General features: G+C 52.9%; 1 protein-coding gene across 2 annotated transcripts in view; it reads right to left on the minus strand.

Moving 5' to 3' along the window:
* nr4a3 (nuclear receptor subfamily 4, group A, member 3) overlaps positions 1–11,864 on the minus strand; it is a 29,158-nt gene extending 17,294 nt beyond the window's left edge. The window contains exons 1-4 of one of the 2 annotated variants that reach the window (XM_056285697.1): positions 11,730–11,864; positions 8,161–8,343; positions 7,061–7,142; positions 2,633–3,486 (exon numbers count right to left, since the gene is read on the minus strand). In XM_056285697.1, the coding sequence (XP_056141672.1) occupies positions 2,633–3,486; positions 7,061–7,124 (918 nt within the window). In that variant the 5' untranslated portion in view covers positions 7,125–7,142; positions 8,161–8,343; positions 11,730–11,864. The remainder of the gene's footprint in view (positions 1–2,632; positions 3,487–7,060; positions 7,143–8,160; positions 8,344–11,729) is intronic. The other variant, XM_056285698.1, reaches the window with a different exon arrangement.
* Between the last annotated feature and the right edge of the window lie 13,136 nt (positions 11,865–25,000).

The following is a 25,000-nucleotide window of genomic DNA, read 5'->3' on the forward strand; positions in this document are numbered from 1 at the left end:
TTTTATCATATTATTAGCGCCGCGGCGTTGCGCGGGCGAACCCGCCCGGCCGAGTGCTTATGTGCAAATTAATTTAGGTGCATAATAAATAAATAATTATCCAATTCTGAAAAGTTTTTCTCAACTAATAAATTGTACTTAATGCACACTGGCACACTCATCAAATGATTTAAGTCACTATTTTAATCTACGAGGAAGAAAAAAAAAAAAGGAGGACGTAATGAGCGAGAGGTAAAATTAATTCACGCTGAAAATGTGTTTCCGATTGCCATCGTGGAATAATAACTCGCAGCATCCCTCAACTATTTACGGTTTAATGCATAAATGCCTGTTTAGATAGAGCTGAATCAAAACGGGCGACAATGTGCTCGACAGGCTATAAAATTAGCCAGATAATGAATGGCGTGCCCCAAATAAGAGGCTCGCCGAAAAGAATATACGTCCCTGAACAGACCTGTTTTCCTTCTGATGCCGCAGCAGGAATTTATTCTGTATAGTCTGTATGTGTATAATATGATATAATATATACACACAAACACATCACATATACTTATATATGTATATATGTGATATATATATATATCATCAGCATATAATTGTATATATATATCATCATCAGCATATACTTATATATATATATACCATCATCAGCATATAATTATATATATATATCATCAGCACACACACATATATATATATATATATATATCATCAGCATATAATTATATATATATCATCAGCATATTATATATATATCATATAATTATATATATATATCATCATCAGCATATAATTATATATATATAGATCGTCAGCATATAATTATATATATATACATACAGACTGTATAGAATAAAAATGAAATCCTGATGTACTATATAGAATGAAATCCTGATGATATATATATATATATATATAATCAGCATATAATTATATATATATATATATATAGATAATCAGCATATAATTATATATATAGATTGTCAGCATATAATCATATATATACATACAGACTGTATAGAATAAAAATGAAATCCTGATGTACTATATAGAATAAAATCCTGATGATATATATATATATATATGTGTGTGTGTGTGTGTGTGTGTGTGTGCGTGAAGGAGACATAGCGAAGTCTGACAGGCTGCTTTGCAGCGAGCGTACAGCCCTGCGGCCTGCTGTCACCAGACACTGCTTTCATTAATTACCAAATAAAAACAAATTGTGAAACTAATTGAAAAGAAGGATAATTCATTTCCACCTACCAGAGGCATTATTCAATTACCTCTGTGTGTTTTCGCCCTTCCTCCCCTGTCGCCGTCTCCTAATTCCCCCTCTTCTCTCTCCCGTGCAACCAAACTATGCCGGAAAAACTAACGTCGGCGTAAAAACGCTGCACGGAGCATTATGGAGTTAAGCACCAGAAAGTGTGTGTGTGTCTGTGTGTGTGTGTGTGTGTGTTATTGTGATATAGAATGTGAGAATACAGACAACAGTCACCAAGTGTTGGTGCGAGTCCGCAACAGACAGACTCGCACACTGACTTGTGTCGTACCTTCCATTTCCCAACACACACTGAGGTCAGTTTTGTTGTCGTTTTGTGTGTTGTTTTTTTGTGTGTTTTTTTTTTTGCTACCGACACGTTCAAAGTACACTTGGATTTGAGGGAGGGTTCCTGCCCCACCAGCCTCACCCTCCTGCCCCACTCTGTCTCTATGTGGTTCTGGATCAAGTGAGTCATTTTTGCTGGTTTTCCGGGGTGGGCATACGTGTCTTTTTTCTTCTTCTTCATTTTTTTTTACCTTTCCCCGTTGTCACGGAATGTTAACAGACACACACACACACACACACACACACACACACACAGGCACACACACAGACACACACACACACAGGCACACACACAGACACACACACACAATGCGTGCACACACACTTGGCCCTCTTTTGGTTGCCTAGGGAGGCGACCCCCGCGGGTGCAGTCATTTCGAGAGCATTCACGGAGAGCAGGCCGAGTGCCGGCCGGGGGAGGAGGAGGAGGAGGAGGAGGAGGAAGGAGGAGGAGGAGGAAGAAAAGTTGCTCATCAAACACGAGTCGCCGAAGTCACAGATATTAGGCGCCGTATTTCTTCTTTTGAGGAAGAAAATCGGAGACAGATGGGGGAGTCGGGGTGGGTGGGGGTGGGTGGAGGTGGGGTGGGGGTCCAAATTTAGGTTTCTGCCTTCGATACAGGGGGGGGGGGGGCAGTGTCCCGTTACGAGTGTGTGCACGCACACACACACCCCTTACATCAAGTAAGTGAGGATTTCGGACCCAGTCCATGAAGGGTAGACAGGAGGAGGGGAAGACGGGTAATAGGAGGAGGGGGAGACAGGTAATAGGAGGAGGGGGAGACAGGTAATAGGAGGAGGGAGAGACAGGTAATAGGAGGAGGGGGAGACAGGTAATAGGAGGAGGGGGAGACAGGTAATAGGAGGAGGGGGAGACAGGTAACAGGAGGAGGGGGAGACAGGTAATAGGAGGAGGGGGAGACAGGTAATAGGAGGAGGGGGAGACAGGTAATAGGAGGAGGGGGAGACAGGTAACAGGAGGAGGGGGATACAAAGGTAGATATTTGTGACGAGGGGGTTTACCTTGAAGAAGCCCTTGCAGCCCTCGCAGGTGCGTACGCCGTAGTGCTGGCAAGCGGCATTGTCTCCACAAACGGCACAGGTCCCCTCCCCTGGGGGGCCCCGCGGGGGAGGCGACGGCAGGCTGTCCCCCAGCAGGGGCCCGCAGGGCCCGAGAGCCAGCGAGCGGAAGGCCAGGCTGCTTCCCCCGGCCCCGCGGTGCAGCTGGTACATGTGCTGCTCCAGGGGCGGGCCGTGGGGATGGGAGGCGGACGAAGAGGAGGAGGAGGAGGAGGAGGGCGTGCGGACCAGTCCCCCGCCCAGGCCCTCGTAGCTCCCGACGACGCCGCCGCTGCCGTGCGGCGGCGAGTGCTGGTAGAAGTGGGGGAAGCGGGGCGACTTGATGGGGCCCGTGTCCAGGCCGGAGCCCAGGGGGTGCGGGTGCGAGGGAGGCGGCAGCGGGTGCGGGTGCGGGGCGTCGTCCCACAGGAAGGCCGTGCCGGGCTGGGGCGGCAGGGAGGGTGTGGTCGGGGTGGAGGGCGGGGACTGCTTAAAGTACATGGAGGAGGAGGACATGGCCTCCATCTGGGGAGCGGTGGGGTAGCTCTCCTCCTCCTTCTTGATGGTGGGCCGGTGCGCCGGCATCTGGTAGAGGCAGGAGGACTTGGGCTCGTAGCTGCCCTCCACGAACACGTTGAAGCTGGGCAGGGAGGTGGTGGCCGCCGCCGCCGAGATTTCGCCGGGGCCCAGGTCCAGCTTGGTGTAGTCCGAGGCCATGAGGTCAGAGCCGTAGCTGTCGCCCTGGTAGCTGAAGGTCTGGCCGGAGTAGGCGGAGCCTGGGGGGGCGGGCCCGTACTGAGCCTGCACACAGGGCATGTCTGCCGGGGGGGAGGGAGAGGGAGGGGGAGGGGGGGCGGAAACAAACACAGACGCAGGTTAGAGCCGCCGCCGCATGTTCAAATCCCACGCCCACACAAACCGGGTACGGTTAGCGTGCCGTTGGTTAGTAGACGGCACCACCTCAGACGTGCACGCTCGTTAGTCGGCGAGGGGGGGGGGGTGCGGTGACGCGTTAGCCGACCGCTGAGTCGGACACAGAAGCGGGAGGTCGAGGGAGAGATTGCCCTCGGGGCGTCCGGGGGGAGGCCGCCCCCCGACCCCGCACCTTCGCTACGAAGACAATCTCTACCTACCGGGGAAGCACATGCACTCGGGCGGGCGGCCCGAGGGGGGGCGGCCCGAGGGGGGGCGGCCCGAGAGGGGGGCGGCCCGAGAGGGGGGCGTGGACTGGCGTGTGTGCATGTGGCGTGCTGCGCAGCTGCATTGGAACAGACAGTTGGGGCAGTTGTCGAGGTGGCGGAGGTTTCGCGGCACGTAGTCGCCAGGGGGCGCCCCGGCAGCGAGCGACCATATATGCGAAGTACTTTTAAAGTGGCCTCGGAGTCAACTTCCTGCTCGCGAACGTTGTGCCGCGCCTGTGCCGGCGCGCGGCCCTCGAACGCACGAGGGTTTGGTGCCGAGGAGCAGCAGCACCGACTCGGCCGTCTGGGGAATCAGCGCGGCTCAGCGACGCACAACGTTAAGGCACAGCCACTGATAGCGGGCCTGACTCACTGTGCCGTGTCTCAACCTGTCTGGCAACCTCTGTGGTGTTGTGGTGTGTGTGTGTGTGTGTGTGAGTGTGTGTGTGTGTGTGTGTGTGTGAGTGTGTGTGTGTGTGTGTGTGTGTGAGTGAGTGTGTGACTTCTAGTTCATTCATGGGCAGAGCAGGTGAGGGGAGACACATTAATAATAAAAGCCCCTAAGGTGGTGCTGGACCCTCGCTGCCCTGCGCACACACTCACATACACAAACACACACAGACACTCATATACACACACACACGCACGCACACATGCACACACACTCACTCACTCACACACTCTCTCACACACCCACACACACTCACTCTCGTACGCACACACACACACGCACACAAACTCTCACACACACACACTCACACACACACTCACTCACACAGACTCACACACACACTGACACACACACTCACTCTCACTCACACACACACACACACACTCACTCTCACACACACACACTCACACACACACTCACTCTCACACACACACACTCACAAACACACTCTCACACACACACACTCACTCTCACGCACACAAACTCACACACACACTGACACTCACTCTCACTCACACACACACTCACACACACACACACTCACTCACATAGACACACACTCACACACACTCATTCACACAGTGCGCGCGCGCAAATTTCGGCGAGCAGGCAGTCGGCGCGGGTGTCTTTGATTTGATCTCATTACGCACTGGGCCGGAGTACCACGCGCTCGCCTCGTCTCCGCAGGGCCGCCGTGCGCGGGCCGTCTTATCAAACCGCTTACGTAATAGAGTCCACCTGCCCGCGCTTGCGCGTGGCCTAATCAGTCGCGAGTGTCAGCGCGCCCGCGGTTCGCGGTGTTTGCTCATCGGTCCCGAGCGGGGAACTGTCAACAGCGCGGCTCCCGCTTTGACGCCCTGCGCGCGCTCTGCCGTACGTGGCCCTGATCCCCGCGCGTCACGAACGTGGGACAGTCAGTCCCGCACGGGACTCCCCCGCTTCCTGTCCCGGGGGGGGGGTCTTACTCAGCACCTGCGTCTAAACGGGTTAGGATCGCTGATGGACTAATATGTATTTATCACAAGCAGCAGGTATAATTATTATTTAAACAAACAAACAAACAAACAAACAAACAGGCTGCGGTCTCGTGTCGCCACATCACTCTCCTCTGGATAAAGAATACAAAACTAAGAGCAACAGTAATAATGATTATAACAAATTATTATTAGGATTGTTATAATATTAACAGTAAGAACAAAACCAATAATAATAACCATAATAATAATAACAATAGTAATAATAACGACAATAATAATAATTATAATTATTATAATTATAATTATTATACATCTTTCTCAAGTCGAGTTAATCTGGTAAATGGGAGCTCACGTCAAGGCAGACGGAGTAGCACGAGGGTCAGTCGGCCTTGGTCAAGATCACGTGACTCAAACTCTCCATTAAAACTCCGTCACAGATCAGCACGCGGGACGCTGACCTGACACCTGACGTCACGACCGCGGTGGCGCGGGCAGGTAGACTGGCGCTGTGTTCCTTTCACGTCATGTGTGTGTGTGTGGGGGGGTGTGGTGGGGGGGGGGTTCTTCCCCTTTGCTCTTCTTCGCTTTTTTTTGTTGTTGTTCCAGTGACCAGCGTTGAAAGCCCACGCGGAAAATCGCGCACGCACGCGCGTCATCGGCCTTTCCGGGCTACCTTTTTTGGCTTCCTGTCGCTGGTTTTACGCAGGCGAACTTTGCGAGAGAGACGTCACACGAGGACGGCAGTGCAACGTGTGTGTGTGTGTGGGGGGCGACACACTGCGGGGCTGCGCTGTGCCGCGGTGTGTGTGCGTGTGTGCGTGCGTGTGTGTGTGTGTGGTTGCAGGTCGAGTCGAGAAATCAGCGACGCGTATTCGGATCTCTGCAACGGGGATCCTCAAATATATAATGTTCGGTAAAAGTAAATAAACAAATAGAAAATGAATCGGAAATAAATAACGCTCTGCGTCGTCTTGAAATTAAAAACAAAACAAAAACAAAGTGCATCATTTATATTTAAATGTGACTTTCTCCATTTTAAGGAGAGCGCCGTGAATTTCACGTTCTGCTGAAGCCGGTCCAGATTTAGAAAACGCACGTGCGTGATAACGGCAGACGCGGAGGTAAAAAAAAAAAAGGAGGAAAAAAAAAAAGGTGCGAGGATGAAAAAACACAAATAGAAATAAAACAACGACTCTGCCCTACAGCTGGCAATTGCCCGTGCGTGTGTGCGTGCGTGTGTGTCTGTGTGTGTGTGTAGATGTATAGTCTAAAAAAAACAGCTCCATGATCATCGGTCATTCAATCAAACACACACACACACTTCTTTCGTCACTACAATGATGCAAATGACCTATGCAACCTTATTCAGACACATGGTGCTGTTCTTTAAAATCACACACACACACACACACACACACACACACCTGCACGCCTCACTTTTTTGTTGACGTCCCGGCACGTAGGTGCGCCACGCGTTGCCTCGCTCCCAGATGTTTTGATTTGCAAACATCCATTTTATTCTGTTTTGACTCATTCGAGTGATTTTTTTTTTGTGTGTGAGGTGGTGGGGGGGTCGCCCTGCCCGGGGGGTCGCCCTGCCCTGCCCTGCCACACTCTTCCAGCACCGCCACAACACCAATCAAACTGCGTTTATTTCACATGCAAATGCGTGAGAGAGCGCGCGCGCGCGCGCGTGTTGTGAATGCAAGCGAGAGGACAGACATGTCAGGCAGTCAGACAGGGTGGTGCAGTGCAGTGAGGCGGAAGGGAGACCGTGTCTCACCTCGAGGTGTGCATTTCAACTGGACAAACTGCAGCTGTTCCAATAACTGAGCGCGCTTGTTCATTGTCAGAATGCCATAGATCTACCAAATAAACACATGAGGTGCACACATGAGTACAAAAACACATCAATGACTCTCTCTCTCTCTCTCTCTCTCTCTCTCTCTCTCTTTTCTTTTTTCTTTTTTTGGGGTCAATGCATCGTCGTAAGAAATCGGTTGAAGTCAACCGTCACCATTGATGCTGCACGTCCGCACTTGCATGGCTCGCCGTTTAAAGGCTGGGGGGAGCCATTACTGGACACAGAATCACGTTTTATCATTTGAATTTCTGTTTAATTGCGTCCTCCTCATACGACAGAGGCTAAATGAGGAGGGAGGGGAAGGAGAAAAAAAAGAAACAAAAAAACAAAAACAGCGGGAGACCAAAACGTAAAGTAATCACGTAAGCGGACGCGAGCAAACAGAAAACGGCAACAATGTATATATGTTAAACAATGTAGCGGCCGTCGGTTCGCTTTGTTTTGGCGCCAAAGTGTTGTGAAGACGTTTGGCTTTGTTGAGTCATTAGGAGAACCGGTTTGACTTTTGTGGTCTGATGTAAAAAAAAAAAAAGAAAAAAAAAGAAAAAGAAGAGAGTCTCTATTTCTGTCTGTTTGTCTACCGACTGAAATGTCAAGTTGGTCCTCGCTGTTCTGCCGAGGCAGGCGCGCGCGCGCGCGCGACTCGCGCACGCGCGCGCACACTTCAGCCTCTTCTCATCCCTTTGCCCTCGCCGTTAAATCTGCATAATATAATAATATGTTGGAGGGGGGGTGGGGGTGGGGGCTGAGTCCAACTTCTTAAATCAAACTCGGATCTTTTGCTAAACATTGATTTGGATACACAATACTTTTTGATACGTTTAACAAACAAACAAACAAACAAACAAAACTTTAGGCAGCGTTACAAGTATAACCCGAAGCGTCCATCGCTTGTACGCAAAGGGGGAGAAATTAAATAACAATAATATAAAACCGGTCGTTGGCTCTCAGGGAGCCTTTCAGCCGGAACTGGACGGGAGGAGGGGGGGGGGGCTCGCGCTCCCCGGCCGTTCTACTACCTGGTGTGAGAGCCTCGCGCTGAATGGTGCTGGGTGTCCGGGCGGGAGGGGCGGCGTGGCTGCGGCCGGCACGAGGCTCGCTGAGCGGGGAGGAGTCGGTGGGCGCCGCGGAGCAGGAGGAGGAGGAGACGTCCGCTCGTCGGGGCTCGGAGCCGGGCTGCGTGCGCTCTTCCGAACCAGGGTCTGCAAGAGAGACACGTGCATCACGTCGGTAACAACAACCAGCGGGCAACATGTACACACGCGTGCGCGCGCCAAGCGGAGCGTCTCACAATGTTCTGCGCGGCGGTTTGTGCGACAACTAACCTGTTGTGGTAACGCTCGCGTAATCACTCGGGGAAGGACTGAAACAACAACAACAGCGATGAAGCGGCCAGTATCAGGCGGCCGTCAGCACAATAACCGAAATCACTGTTAATCAATGAAACCGTCAAGGGGGGAACCTCAACGAAGAAGCCCGATCTGGACTGAGGCGCACTGTGGGAGTCCCGCGGTAAATGGTTTTTACCACGAATCCGCGCAGACGAGGAGCAAAAGAAGAAGAAGAAGAAGAAGAAGAAGAAGAAGCGCTACGACCGCTTGGTTTGGCTGCTCTCAGCACGCGAAGCGACAGGCGCGTGGACCTCCGGCGCAACTCTGGTTATCCTGTCGAGCCTCTGCACCCTCTGACTCCCTGCGCTGCGCTGCAGCGGAACATATAATCATCAGAACTCTGACACACAAGACACCACGCCGGACGAGACCAGTTCCGCACGACCCGCGGGACTCAGGAAAACCAGCGAAATCTGCACAGCCGCGCGTCTATAAATATGAGAGCGTCGGCTGTGGTTGTTTTCGGTTGCCTCGTTGCCATTCTCGCTCGCCTTCACGCCGCATTCGGACTGGCCAGGCTCGCCCAAAAGGAGGAGAGAGAGAGAGAGAGAGAGAGAGAGAGAGAGAGAGAGAGAGAGAGAGAGAGAGAGAGAGAGAGAGAGAGTGACAACTCCAGATTAGAAAGTCGGGACTCAAAAAATCGGCGGAGTCTTTTTTTCTTTCTTGCACCCCGTGCCTCGCTGCAGCAGAGCGCAAGCAGCCCGGAGGATTTCCAGATGCCGAGCGCCCCCTGTCTGCCAGCGGGGGCTCCTTCGGACCACCTCGCCTCAAGGGGGACAGTAGTCCCAACACCGCCTTGCTGTCTCTTGTCAAGGCTTGAAAACCACTCCGAGTGCACCGTACCATACCCACGCTGGACAGACCCGCACCCCTCCTTCCTGCACCTCGACTTTACACCACCTCCGAGCGACTCCACCCGTCAAGACAAGTTGTTCGCCGTCGGCCACTCGGAGTTGGTGTAAAGTTGAGGTGCAGGGAAGAGGGGGGTGCGGGTCTCTCCGGCGTGGGTATGGTACGGCGCACTCGGGGTGGTTTTTAAGCCTTGACAAGAGACAGCCAGTAGACCACAAGGGACTGCTGTCCCCCTGAGCCCGGTCTCACGCAAGATCGGGTTTTGTCGTGCGCACTGCACGCAAACGGTGTTACTTGTGCGCGGATTGGTCAGACGGGGTCGGACCGACTCACTCCTCTTGTTAGTCCGCACTCGGGATTCTGAAATGACACGTAAAACCACCGAATCCTCGTCAAACCACGGCTCGTCCGCGCGACGAGCTCCACCCGTGCATTTTGACTGAGTGGAGGAGGCGCGAGCCCTCGACCTTTCCGGGCCTGCGGCTTCTTTTTATTATTCTTTCAAAGAAACTCAAACAAACAAGCCAGCCATCCACGATCCCGCTTGCAAAGTGAGATATCCTATGTGTTTTCTGCTGTGAGCAGAGCCCCACCACCACCACCACCACCCCAGCCCTCCCCTCCCACGTCCTCCACATTGCCCACCGGTGGGTATCAGGGCCGCCGCGCCGGTAACCAAGAGAACGACAAAGCGCTGCAAAAGCACGCGTCCCGGAGCGAATCCCCCCCCTCCCTCCTCACACCAATAAGGCAGACAGCAAACAGAGAGAGGGAGAAAAGGGGAGAGATAAAGAAGGCTGGAGAAATATACAAGTACAGTAAATTAGCCCTGAGAACGAGACTGTCAGAAGTGTGCGTGCGTGCGTGCGTGCGTGCGTGCGTGTCGAGAGAAAGGAAAAGAAAGGAAGAAAGAAAGAAAGCACTTTTTTTGACAACTCATTAAGAGTCAACAATTTAAAAAATAACAATAATAATTTGTATTTTCCAGCAAAATCCCCTTCAGGGAACTGGACCACGACGTGCAGAATACGGGACGGACGCTTCCCAAAGGGGGAATTAAGAGTTCGACCCATCTGACGTGGCTTCGCGTTGCACGGCCAAGACTCTCTCTCCCCCCGTGATGAATGGGAGCAGCGGCCAGGACCCACAGCTCGCCAGCCGGCGTGGCTACTGACATTTGCGCTTGGGCCACCAGTCGGACGACACACAGCTCGCACACGCACACACACACACACACACACACACACACACACCCTCTCTGCATGTGGAGCCATGGGGCAAAAAGCAGACTTGCTGGACAACAACCATCACACCTCTTTATGGTGTCGTCGTCACGCGCTGTTACTGCCAAAAAAAATAAAATAAAATAAAATGGCGACAAAACAACGTTGCTTGGGTCATCACGTGTTTTGACCTCTAAGGGAAATTGGGTCATGTCAAGTTTTGGAACAATATACAGGACCCAGAACTCAAGTACACAATTCACGTATATAGCCGTGGCGCAGACCCACTTCCACCCCCCCCCCACCCACCCACCCCACACACACACACACACACACACAGGCAATATCCACACGCGAGCATATTACACGTGAACACAAGCACACGTCCCCTGCCAAGCAAAACCACCATCACATCACATTCTCCCCCAAAAGCACAGACTGGCACGAGACCGCTGCACGGACCGGAATAAAACGGGGGGGGGAGGAGGGGGGCTCCGTGGCCAAACCCGCCGCTTTTCTGCTCCCGTGCGAACGTAGGTTACTTACTCACGACTCGGCTAATTAGCGCGTCTTCACTCCGCTCGTCATTGCGCGCGAGCGCGAGAGAGCCTTACTATTTCCATGACAACCGCGGAGAATCTACGATTACCCCCCTTCCCGGGGCAGATTCAGTTCGTCGCGGATTCAGCCGTTCTCTTCTCATTTCCATCTGCCCCCGGCGACACCTTGGTAGGCTTGTACCTACACACAACACACACACACACACACACACACACACACACACACAACCAGACTGGAGGAAGAGGAAGAGGAGGAGGAGGAGGAGGCGGCGGCGACGCCGAAAACGTTCCCCCGGCAGAGCTCCCGGCGAGCCCGCCTCGTATCAACAGGTTAGAGCACGCTGAAAAGTTGGGAGAGACACCGGTGACGCCGGCGACGTGAAAATAAAAAAACCGGAGAAGAAGAAAACGCGTTTTTACAGGTGGGGATGACGCGCACGTAACGCCGCGAACAAGTCAAGTGCGGCGCGCGCGCGCCGTGTTCCTCCTCCGCTTCGCCGCGCGAGCGGTCGGAGGCAGTCAGTCATTCATTCGCGGATGACACGGCTCGGGTTTTACTTACTGGTTTGCTGTAGCGGTTCCGTCTTTACATGCGGTAATAACCTCGCAGAGAGTATCCTGCTTTACATCCAGAGTGAGCGGCCCCCGAAGTCGTAACGCTTGTAAAAAAAATAATAATGTAAAAATGTAAAAAAATAAAAAACTCCCCCACTTAACACTGAAGAGGCACAAGATGCATCGGCGGCAACAACAACAAAAAAAAATGAAGAAGAAGAAAAAAGTTTTCAAGTCTCCTTGTTTCCGTTTTACTTGTGTTTTTGTCTCTTTCGTAAAGTAGGATAAAGTCCCGCGGACCAGGAGTGCGCGGCGTCCCGTGTCTGTGCTCGGCGTCAGTGACGATGGCTGCGAATGCCGAGTTGTAACGCGGGTTTGTTTATGTGCGCCTGTCTGAGGCAGAAAGTCTAGTAGAGCATTTTATGTGAGTCTGCCTCCACATACGGCGGCTGGTATGCGCTACGTCAATGTGACGCCATGGGAGAGGTGACGTCACTCACTGTAGAGCTCCCTCTCCGTACAGTACGAGCCACATAAGCCCCATGCGCGCTGCCAGAGAGAGAGAGAGAGAGAGAGAGAGAAGGGGAGAGAGAGAGAGAGAGAGGGAGATGGTTGGTCTTATGGTTGCGGGACAGAGAGCGGGGGGGAAACTCTCGGCCGAGTTTGCGCCTTTCTGAAACGAGGACGAGGAGGGAGAGAGACGGGATAACTAACGAGCCGATGATGACTCTCTCTTTTTCTTTCTTTTTTTTTTTAATTAGGAGAAATAAAGATATTTAAAAAAAATATATGTCTCGGTTTGAATTCGCATCTATGGTTCACATCTTACGTGCGGCGCAGCTGGTTGAGTTTGACAAGGTCTGTGAAGGAGAATTGTTTTTTGATTTTTTTTTTGTTTTTGTTTTTAATCGTTCATTTATGCCCAAATCGTCACCTTCTTATAGATATCGGACGAGAAGGAAATAAGAGGGTTACCCTTGTGTCTCTGCCAGCCACAGAGGAGACTCTTCCTGTGGTTGAGACAGGGGGGGGTCCCCCGGGGCCCGTGGAGCCCCTGGTTTTATCCCCCTGCCCAGCATCCCACCTGTCTCACCAGGGAGGAGGGAGCTTGGCAGAATATAGTACCAGGGGTACAGTGGGTCTCAGGGACTGGAGTACCAGGGGTACTGTGGGTCTCAGGGACTGGAGTACCAGGGGTACTGTGGGTCTCAGGGACCGGAGTACCAAGGGTACAGTGGGTCTCAGGTACTGGAGTACCAGGGGTACCGTGGATCTCAGGGACTGGAGTACCAGGGGTACAGTGGGTCTCGGACCGGAGTACCAAGGGTACAGTGGGTCTCAGGGACTGGAGTACCAGGCGTACCGTGGGTCTCAGGGACTGGAGTACCAAGGGTACAGTGGGTCTCAGGTACTGGAGTACCAGGGGTACAGCGGGTCTCAGGGACCGGAGTACCAAGGGTACAGTGGGTCTCAGGTACTGGAGTACCAGGCGTACCGTGGATCTCAGGGACCGGAGTACCAAGGGTACAGTGGGTCTCAGGTACTAGAGTACCAGGGGTACAGCGGGTCTCAGGGACCGGAGTACCAAGGGTACAGTGGGTCTCAGGTACTACTGGAGTACCAGGGGTACTGCGGGTCTCGGACTGGAGCTGGGAACTGCTGCGACAGACCATCCAGTACTGCAGTCACAATGAAACCAGTAGAGAGGACGTCATAAACACTGAGAGTAGCTACATTTGACTCTTCCTCTGTAGTCCATACTACCCCCCCCTCCTCCCCCCAGTCCAGTCATCCCCTTCCTTTCTTTTTAATCAGGGTCCTCTCCTCTCAACCCTTCACCTACAAGTCATCGTGACACGTATGGTGCGCGACCTTACGTGTTTTAAAGACAAAAAGGACCCCAAAACTAAAACACGTGTAAAGACAGGTAACAGCGGTGATCTCACTCAAAATTTTTTTTTGGGGGGGGGGGGCACGAGTTTTAAGTGCACCAACTAAGCCGTGTGAATTTGACGCCCTATCCTCGTCCGTCTGTAACTTTTATAACTTTTCTGCCTTTCATAAAATCTCTCTCTCTCGAAAAAAAAACGAGGGGGTAAACAAATCAGCCCGCGCCGGAGTTGATAATTAGCTATTCTTAAGCGGTCAGGTGAGGAGCGGCGCGTCGCTCGCCTCGCGCGTTAAAAAAAAAACAAAAAACAAAAAAAAACCCCAAAAAATTCGCTTCGCGGCGCGAGCGCCAAGCTCCAAATTAAACCGGGGGGGCTCCGGGAGCCACTGAGCACGGCAAATCGGCGGCGGCCAATCGCGAGGCTCGCGTCTCGTCGGCCACGTTCTGATCCCGACCAATGACCGTCTCCCGGGGGCGGAGCCAGGGCTTGACGCACTGAGACTCGTGATTGACGCAAGCCTCGTTTCTAAATTTAGCGCCGGGCGAGGAGGCAGTGTGAGATAGCGAGAGAGCCCCATTCATTGTGTCGGGGCGGGTCCGGACTATTTTAGAGATGCGATTGTGATCCAGCCAAGCCAAATATAGTGCTAGACAGGTATTTTTAGCGAAAAGCGTGTCCCCGTATTCATTTGGCACCGTCAACCTGGCGAAACCCCCCCCCCCATACCCCCCCCCACCCCACCCCCACCCCGGGTGGCTTTGGGCGCTTCGTCTTGTTCTGCGCCGTAGGGGGAAGGAAACGCGGCGGTGTTTTTACGGGTGGTGTTTATTCCAGCGGCTGACCAGCAAGCAGGTAGTAGAGCGGCAGCGTCTCCCCCCCTCCCCCCCCCCCCGCCGGAGCCAGAGAAGGTTGGGAATACGCGCGCGCGCGGGGTGGGTGGGTGGGGGTGTGGGGGGTAGCTAAAAGACAAATAAATCCCGACGCGCGCTTCACCGAGCGGCGGCTCCTCGAGCAGGTCTGCGGTAGAGCGTAACCGCGTCTCGCGCGTGGCGCCGCGGCAGGTCCGAAACCCCGGCGCGGATCTTACGGTGGCGCTGACGAGACGTGGAACAGTGGAACGCCGGCGCGGAGAAACCCCACTCCCCCACCCCCCACCCCCCACCCCCACCCCCACGCCGGGGACACGAGGGGGTTCTCTCTTTGGTGCCCGTGTTTAATAATATTCAGAAAAAGGCGCCACGACAACGCAGATGAGCTCCGATGGGTGGGGGGGTGGGTGGGTGGGGGTGGGGTGGGGGTGCCTCGCCTCGCCTCGGGAAAGCCCTCTCTCTCTCTCTCTCTCTCTCTCTCTCTCTCTCTCTCGTACGTTACACTTGAATTACCGCTGACACAGATATGCCTCTCGAGCCCGAGCAGGCAAAGCTACTCAAGCGCATCCGTTCATTTATCTTCAGCGTGTAAACTTTGTTTATTTATTTATTTATTTATTTTTATTTGGGGGGGGGGGGCGGGTGTATCTACCCCTCTTTTTTATGCCGGGTTGGCCGGCAACAAAAAAGCGTTCGGTTATGAAAATACACACAATATACCGCACAACCCCCCCCCCCTCTCTCCCTTCCCTCCAGAGGAAATCTCAAAAACCCCCGAAAACGCCTGATGTTGATCTGTTACGCAATGCATGATGGGATGGGGCGATAAGCACTTCCAGACACACTTTATTTCCATATTTAAAACAGCCTGCTCCGCTGACCTGTGTCACGGCGGCTGCTGGTTTGGGTGGTTGCAGGTTTGACTGGGTCGGTCGTTCCGCCAGGTACCCCAGGTACCCCCCCCACACACACACACACACGCCTAACGGCGCCCCTCGGTGCCGAGGGGCCACGCGGAACCCGTGTATATAGGCACAGATCACGCGCGCGGGAGTGACAATGCCGGTGTTGTTGCTCGTGCTCCATGTGAGAGATGTAGAGTAAGTAAGGTACGGGTCATATGGTGACGCTCTTATAAATGAGTCGTTTATTTTATAAATGGGCCATTTATGATCGTTTACGTCACTAATCACATTAATTATCCCCTTCTCTCTCTCTCTCTCTCTCTCTCTCTCTCTCTCTCTCTCTCTCTCTCTCTCTCTCTCTCTGTCTCTCTCTCGCTCTGTCTCTCTCTCGCTCTGTCTCTCGCTCTGTCTCTCTCTCGCGCTCTCTCTGCCCCTCCCCCCTTTTTTTTCGCCCCAATTGTACTTGGCCAATTACCCCGCTCTTCCGAGCCGTCCCGGTCGCTGCTCCATCCCCTCAGCCCCGATCCGATCCGGGGAGGGCTGCAGGCTACCACACGATGCCTCCTCCCATACATGTGGAGTCGCCAGCCGCTTCTTTTCACCTGACAGTGAGGAGTTTCACCAGGAGGACGTAGCGCGTGGGAGAATCACGCTATTCCCCCCAGTTCTCCCCCCCCTCTCACAAACAGGTCCCCTGACCAACCAGAGGAGTCGCTAGTGCAGCGACGAAGGACGCATACCCACATCCGGCTTCCCACCCGCAGACACGGCCAATTGTGTCTGTAGGGACGCCCGACCAAGCCGGAGGTAACACGGGGATTCGAACCGCCGATCCCCGACCGCTGTGCTACCCGGACGCCCCTCTTTGGTGTCATTAAACGTGCCAGGTACCTCGGCTGTGACGTCACAGTTGTGACGTGCCGGGGTTTCGCTCTCAACGTAATCCAGATTAGCCTGCTTTCATATTCCGACCCGCTAATTCCAGCAGGTGCGTGACAGATTAGAGATTATGGCTGCGCTCTGTTAATAGAAAGGGAGCGTAATCAACTGGCCAAACTCCGTAGGTGAAGGCAATACAGATCATTAACTACGCATTCAGCCATTGCAAAACCCTCACACACGGACACTGAAAGCCAAACACGCGCACGCACGCGCGCACACACACACACTCTTTGACACACTTAAACACACTAAGGTCAACAAGGATCTGCTACACTTACACCACATATTTCTTAGTAGACGATGCAATTTCGGGCGTCAGGGTATCTAGCGTGGCGGTCTTTTCCATTGCCTACCAACACGGGACCGCCTGTTCGAATCCCCGTGTTACCTCCGGCTTGGTCGGGCGTCCCTACAGACACAATTGGCCGCGTCTGCGGGTGGGAAGCCGGATGTGTCCTGGTCGCTGCACTAGCGCCTCCTCTGGTCGATCGGGGCGCCTGTTCAGTGCTTATATTAAGGATAAACATGATTATTGATGGCCTCCATGCCCCCCTTCCCCCAGCGGATGGGCCCCCTGAAAGCCCCCCCCCCAGCCCTGCACACAAGGTAGAAGACCACCCACAATTTTGTGGTCTATTTTACACTTAACTCTAAACCCTTGACAATATTGAAATCTTCCTTAGTTTACAGTACGATCATCCAGTATACTGGAACGACCACGGATGACTAGACTCGCTAGCCCCTGGCTAACGGGTCGGACCCTTTAGCCTGCTGGTTAACGTAGTCATCCGTGGTGCGGGCGACCCGGGTTCACGTCCCGGCTGAGGCGGATTCCTGGCTAACCCCCCTCCCCCCGAATTCGCTACAGTATGTTAGCTTGGCTGCATGGGCCCCATCTCCTCACCGCAGCCTGATGACCAGGGATTACATCTCCTGATCCCAGCCAACCCAGTCTCGCCAGTCTGCGTACAAATAACACGATATTACACTTCGCGTGCAGCTCCTAGGCCAAAATCCAAATTGTGTGTGCAGATGATACGCCAGTCCTTTCCACTGACTTCTGTGGAGAGCTGATGCGTCCAAATACCACGTCATCACATCGAACGGTCATGACGTCACCAGCGAGGCTCAGTTCGCCCAGTTCACCAGAAGCGCAGATATCCACAACCAGGGCCAGGGTCAGGGTCAGGGCCAGGGTTAGGGTCAGGGCCAGGACCAGGGTTAGGGTCAAGGCCAGGGTCAGGGCCAGGGTTAGGGTCAGGGTCAGGACCAGGGTCAGGGTCAGGACCAGGGTCAGGGTTAATAAAATAAGTAAAATACTAGTGTCCGCGCCTCAGGTGAACCGGGCGAACCGAGCCTCGCTGGTGACGTCATGACCGTGCGAGGTGCTGACGTGGCATTTGGACGCGTCAGCTCTCCACAGGAGTCAACGGAAAGGGTCGGCGCGGATAGTCCCCGTCCCCCTTGCAAAGTCGTTTCTTTTTCTCCCCCATCCCTGTGCTGGTTTATATTGGGGGCACGTATTTTCTCGCGTCTCTGTCACGGCTCGGGAAACTCTTTTCTCCAAGCCCTTGTTCTTCACTCTCGATCATTCCGGAACCAGTTCTTGAGAGTTTCCATGACCCGACGTGGATTTTCTGACCACGAAGACGCGCGCTGGCGCGGCGGCTGCTTGACGGCCCCGCGCGACGTCAAAACCCATCGCGGCGCAGCCGGCGGCGTTGTCAGGCTGACGACACAGGAAGCGCGTGCTTTGAAATAAAAGTGTCGCGCTTCTTCTTTCCACCCTTCTATATATTTACACCCTGCGTATCCTGTTTAGCTCGTCGGGCGGAACAGTAGCGGCACACAGGCCGCCGCTTCTGCCGGTCATGGTGCAGAGCCGCTGCCTGCGTGGGAGGCCCGCTGCACCGGGACACCCTGAACCCTGGCTATCACAAAGCAGGGGAGGGGAGAGTGACTGCGCCGGTCTGAATGCGCCCTCTATGTCCGCGGCCAAGGCACCGGCACTCAGCGCTCTGGTGACACAGGGGGGGAGAGAGAGGGGAGGAAAGCAGAGAAAGAGGGAAACAGAGGGAGGCTTTTATCTCCGTGTCACCAAATCTGCTCCGACTGTACGTCAGAGTGCGAGGGAAGATGGGAAGAGGGAGAGGGGGGGCGGAGGTGCGGGTCGCTGGCGCAATGGCATAGCAGCGTGCTCAATGGCGGTATTCTTCCCTTTCTGTGGCCGCGCACGCACGCACCCACACACCCACACACACACGTATCGCGCGCGCACGCGCATGCGTAGCCTCGCTCAGGGGATTCCCCTCGGGAGTGCCCAAGTGGGGGAATACAACCCATCGCTGCTTTATCACACCGGTGCCCAAAGACAAGGGAGGGAGACGTGGAAGAAAGCGGTTCTGAGAACCGTGCCACTGGAGCCGTGCGTCGCTGTGAGGGGGTCCCGGGCCCTTCGGAGGACGGTACTTAGACCGGGTTTGTTCGCTTTGACGTGCGTGTGTGCGTGTCTGAACAGCGAGGTCGGGGCACTGCGGAGTAACCTGGTGGGTGACGCTCCGCGGTTTTCCTCCGCGTGTCTTGGCAGCAGATGTGTCCCCCTTCCAAACTTATTATCCTTATTGTTGTTGTTGTTGTTATTACACCGCTATGAGATTTACGACGTGATCCACCACATAGCGTCAATGACGCATGTTTCGTGCGCACCATGGGGCGGCAGGGGTTCGGAGGTAGAGCGGGTCGTCCGGTAACTGGAGGGTTGCAGGTTCGATCCTCGATCGGCCCCTCCTGGCAAAAACGCCGGGGCGTCCTTGAGCAAGACACCTAACCCCTAACTGTCATCGGCGTGTGTGTGTGTGTGTGTGTGTGTGTGTGCGTGCGCGCGCGCGCGGGGGGGGCTTAATATGGGGCATTCACTGATTGTAAAGTAATTTGAGTGGCTGCCGCAGCTGGAAAAGCACTATACAAATTTACCATCATGCACAAATCTGTGTGTGTGCGTGTGTATGTTCGTGTGTGTGTTGTTGCTCATGGAAAAATCAGTGCATATTGGGGGCGTCCGGGTGGCGTAGCGGTCTATTCCGTTACCTACCAAAGCGGGGATCGCCGGATCGAATCCCCGCGTTACCTCCGGCTTGGTCGGGCGCCCCTGCAGACACAATTGGCCGTGTCTGCGGGTGGGAAGCCGAATGTGGGTATGTGTCATGGTCGCTGCGCTAGCGCCTCCTCTGTTCAGTCGGGGCGCCCCCCGGATCGGCAGAGAGGGTTGGAGCAGCTCAAAAAATTGGCCAGATATAATTGGGGAGAAAAAGAGGGGAAATTGAAAAAAATAAAAGTGTCCCGGTCGCTGCACTAGCGCCTCCTCTGGTCCGTCGGGGCGCGTGTTCAGGGGGGAGGGGTGACTGCGGGGGAACAGCGTGATCCGCACGCGCTACGTCCCCCTGGTGAAACTCCTAACTGTCAGGTGAACAGAAGCGGCTGGCGACTCCACGTGTATGGGAGGAGGCATGTGGTAGTCTGCAGCCCTCCCCGGATCGGCAGAGGGGGTGGAGCAGCGACCGGGACGGCTCGGAAGAGTGGGGTAACAACTGGGGGAGAAAAATGAGGAAAAATCCAAAAAAGAAAAATCAATGCCTTGTAGCGCCTCCAGTGCAAACTAGGGGTAGCAGTAAAGGCGCTAACATCTAACTAGGTTCGGTGAGGGGTTTGCCTTGACTAACTCGCGAGAGGAGTTGATGTGTAGTTGAACAGTTGACAATTTTATTGACTTTTACATAAAAGAATCGAAATGAAACAAAATAGAGCTCTTTAAAGCGAATAAAATAATGAACCAAAGAAATCCTCGTTCAAATCACAACCCCCAATGAGTGTTAGCAGTTGGAGGTGAGAGAAAAGTTCAGTTCCTTGCCCTTGGGTGTATGCGTTGGTCCAGGAGTTCAGTTCCTGAGCCGTGAGTGTACTGAATATACTTCAACGATGACTATTTCTACCCTGGTAGAGGGAAGTGTGTATGGGTTCTTATCTGGTGTCTGGATGAATGATTCAGGCTTGTCAGACGTTTCCTGGGACAGATCCTACGGTAGGCCACCGATGATTCAGGCTCGTCAGACGTTTCCTGGGACAGATCCTACGGAAGGCCCCCGCTTCTACGATCGTCCACAGTCTCACTGGGCTGGGCTCGCCATCACAATCTTCCAAATTCTATCTGGTAGTTCAAAAAAACAACAACAACCTACACAAATAGTGCAGAACAGTAAGTATTTCATTCTATATCTGTTTCTAACACGAGATCTCCTTAATTTCTTTTCATTCAGAACATCTTACAACATGCTTTCCATTAACATGTATATGAATTGCAATATCACTACATATATACATATAATTCTGTTACACAAAATCAGTGCAATCACAGTGTAGCCTAATACAAACCATTTAAGTGCGCTAACAACTTAAACCGCATGGCTTTAACGTCAACAGGATAAGTGCCACGCATCTTTAATGCTACACAATTCCCCAACGCTTCACCGGCTAAGCTAGCACTTAGCACTAGCTAACTATCGCCGTGAGCTATCTTCTGGAACATTCAACATGACACAATGCTACAATACGTACCAAAAGTACAGGCTATTCAAACATTAGACATTCTTATAACCCTGACTGGTTTTATGAAGAGTATCTTAACAGCTATCTGACCCAGCGTTATCGTTTACCTTCACTGGTTAGCAACAAGCTAGCACAAAAACCTGCTTTACTCGCCGGAGTTCCCAAATACTGAAAACCCCGACAGGCCTTCGTCTCGTAAGCTCACAGATGAGATTCTGGTTACACGTAACACTTTTCACAATCAAAAAATGTCAACACTCTTAACTTTCTGAGGCTATGTATGAGGAAATTCAGTCGTCGGTTCAAGAGCACAATTTCCAGGATGTTCACAGAAAGGAAAGAGGAAAGAAATGACGACTGCGTGTAGCAGTAGTCTCTACCCTAGCGAGTTGCATAGTGCGCCCCTTAAGGAGCGGCGTGTCACTACACCTCTAAATCAATGATTATTGGTAGCCCTATATGTCATGTGGGTTACACCATATTTACAATAGTTGTAGTTTTAAACGTTTTGCATTTTCAGTGGCCCGGTTCCTTACAGACAGTTGGAGACTGTCCTCCGCCAAAAAACGACCCCATAGGTCGTTTGTACAAGCAGCTTATTACGACCTTTAGTTACGTTTTAAGCTACTTCCTCGCGGTCCTCCTTAATTATAATAACGTAGTGCTGGGACAAACACACACACACACACACACACACACACACACACACACACACACACACACACGCACACACACGCACGCACTGGCACTACTATGGGGTTTCCAAGGGTGGCTTGTTCATTGGGTGGGGGAAATACCAGTCTATTTCTTCTGGGGTTCTGATTGGTGGAGAGACATCTCTTTAGGGGTAATTGGCTGTTTAGCATGGTGGGGCTTTCAGGGGAATATTTGACAGGGAAATCGTTTTTGGTCGCGCTTCAGACCACCGCATGGACTGCCACTTGACTCTGCGTCAGAGTCCCAGGGGAGCTAGAAGGTTAATTAGTCTTGAGGGCTGTGGTCCTTGGGCCGACAAGACGCAGCAGACCAGGCTCCCTCAGCCGATCCAACGCCATCTCTCCCAGCCAGAAACCTTCGACACACCTCCCCGCACACCGCACATGACACCAGAAACACCACAGTCGATGCTAGGCGAGGCTGGAAGTGCTGGTCTGTATGGGCTAGCGGTTAGCTTAGCCTGCCCCGCTTCCGCGTCCCGTCAGACTGCCCTCACTGTTTCCTCTTCGGGCGCAGCTCCTGGCAGGGCCGTGGTCCCTTGGCCCACAGGACGCAGCAGACCAAGCTCTCCCAGCCGATCCAGCACCAGCTCTCCCAGCCATCAAACCTAGATGCTGACATGGACAAAGACACTGCAGGGACGGTACTGGGTGAGGCCGCCGCAAACAGGAATTCGGCCGCCAACTTCCCTTCATGTTCCAATGTAAGCATTAGGATTTATAGCTCCTATGTTTTAGAGCAGTGTTTCCCAACCCAGTCCTCAAGGACCCCCTATCCTGCAGATTTTCTTTGCAACCCTGAATAGGTACCTGTTTGTAGTTATTCAACCAATCAGCAATGAATGTCAGCTGTTGCACACCTTGCATAATTAAGTGCTGTGAGATGATTGGTTGAGTAAGTACAAGCAGGGCTACCTATGCAGGGTTACAATGCAAATCTGCAGGATAGGGGTTCCTTGAGGACTGGGTTGGGAAACACTGTTTTAGAAAACGGGGATTGCCCATAGTCTTGGCATTGCTTGATTAGCTTTGAAATTATGGAATGATATTTATGCGCCGGAAAGCATGAATTCGGTACTACTTTCTGTTCCGCGGGTAATATTTAGATTGTTTTTCAAAGAAAACTTCAGTAATGTGATGTATAGACCACCGGGAGTGATGAATATTTCTGAAATCTGGGAACATATAGGATCATTAAAGCTTCGATCACCCATCAGTGTTACTGCCCTGAGTTCTTAAGCATCACAAATTTCCGTCCATCAGTCATGCATGGGTGGACTCGCAGACATCAGCAGGCATCCATTGTCACCTACGTACACTGCGTTATTTATTTGTGGAGGCGGGAGCACCCTGTCAGTCAAAAAATGTAGAAGGTATTTCAGTGACTGACTGTAAGAAAGTTTGCAAAACTGGTTTGAAGAGATGCAGTCTGTTCTACAGATGCGGAATTAGTTAAATATGCAAGATTTGCATGTCCACGCGTGAGAAATGGATCGCCGGAGAGGGTGCGCCGTCAGCTGAGCGTAGATCCAAAGCTGCTCCCGTTCACAGGGTTCAGAGGGAACGTGGAGGAGGCGGCATGGTGTTGCCAGATAGCATCCGGATGTGGGCCACTTCAGGCAATGATGCAGCACTGATGGTCTTCTTCTGGCCCTGACAAAATGGATCTGAGTCTGAAGTGGCCCACATGTATAACAGCAAATATGGCCCAAATATGCCAAATCAAGTGTGGGCCTTTTTTTGGCAAAGATGCGGCGCTCTGGGCAACATGTGATCTGGATGTGACCCTGAAGTGACCCGTGTGGTAAATGGTGAATATGGCCCAAATACCACAAAACAAATATGGGCCACCTTTGGCAAATATGTGGCACATGCGGCATTGCTATGGCTTGGTTCTGGCCCAGATCTGGCGAACAGGAGCGGACCGCCCAAGTGCCATCATTCCACGTGGTATGTGGGCTGTATGAAAGTGTCGGGTGTGGGACGGGTCCGGGCCACAGAGATTTTGCTGTCTGGGATAAGGGAGGCACCAGCCAACCGAGCAGCACAACATGCAAATCTAGGGGAGGAAGGATGTAGCGCTGCCTTAGATAAACATCAGAGAACCAACTGGGGATGTCTTTTTACTACTTTATTAATCCCCGTGGGGAAATTCTTTCCCTGTATTTAACCCACCCTAGCTGTGTAGCTAGGAGCAGTGGGCAGCCGCAGTGCAGCATCCGGGCACCAACTCCAGTTATTTCTTCCTATTGCCTCCGTCAGGGGCACAGACAGGAGTATTAACCCTGACATGTATGTCTTTTTGATGGTGGGGGAAACCGGAGCACCCGGAGAAACCCCCCCACGGGCACGGGGAGAACATGCAAACTCCACACAGAGGACGACCTGGGATGACCCCTAAGGTTGGACAACCCCGGGGTTCGAACCCAGGACCTTCTTGCTGTGAGGCGACAGCGCTAACCACTGCGCCACCGTGCCGCCCGTCTTTTATCCACCAGCATCTGCCCTACATAGGTCTGGATGTGCACTTAGCACCCTCTCTCTCTCGCTCCCTCTTGCTCTCTCTCTCTCGCTGTCTCTCCCACTGTCTCTTTCTCTCTCTCTCTCTCTCTCTCTCTCTCTCTCTGGAGTTGCATGTTCTTCCTTGCATATGCCGGTTTCCTCAATGTGCTCAATCTTGTCGCTTAGAAATACTCCGAGGTGAACTGGTGAATCATGCCTATAGGTGTGAATGGTGTTGGAGTGATGGTGTGCGCGGGCGCTGTGATGGACTCCCGGCCTTCTGCCGCTGCCGCGTCCTGGGTTAGGCCCCAGCGCCCCGGACCCTCAATCGCTTTAGTGCAATGGATCAATGAAGCCAACACTGCTGGCTCTTCTACACCTGAGGTTCTGTGCTGTGTACTTTGCCAAAGTGCTGAACAAAAACAATTTGCTGCTGCCAATGTAATTTTGATGTTGAGCAACAGTATCGACCATGATTTTGGCACCGGCTGGCGTCTGGCTGGTTTTGACAGAACTCTTCTCGAATGCATCTGTGTCGTCACAACGGATGTCGAAACCTGTTGGCCTTCTTCTTCTTCTTCTTTTGTCTTGTTCCCTCCTTCTCTGGCGTCACCACAGCGGATTTTATCATTTCCATCAGGGCCCTGTGTGGGCGCAGCACCAGCGGCGGCCGTTGTTAACCCGGGCCTTGACCGACCCGGTATGGTCTTGTCGATCCGCATGCCGGTTTGGCAAACTGTTACGTGGGACGCCCTTCCTGACACAACCACAAACCCTGTGGATGGGGGCACAGGTAACGCGCTGGATGCTGTCCCGGTATTCATGGACTTGCGCCCATGCCTGTCGCCTG

This window comes from Lampris incognitus, chromosome 9, assembly GCF_029633865.1.
Source record: "Lampris incognitus isolate fLamInc1 chromosome 9, fLamInc1.hap2, whole genome shotgun sequence".
Lineage (NCBI taxonomy): Eukaryota > Metazoa > Chordata > Actinopteri > Lampriformes > Lampridae > Lampris > Lampris incognitus.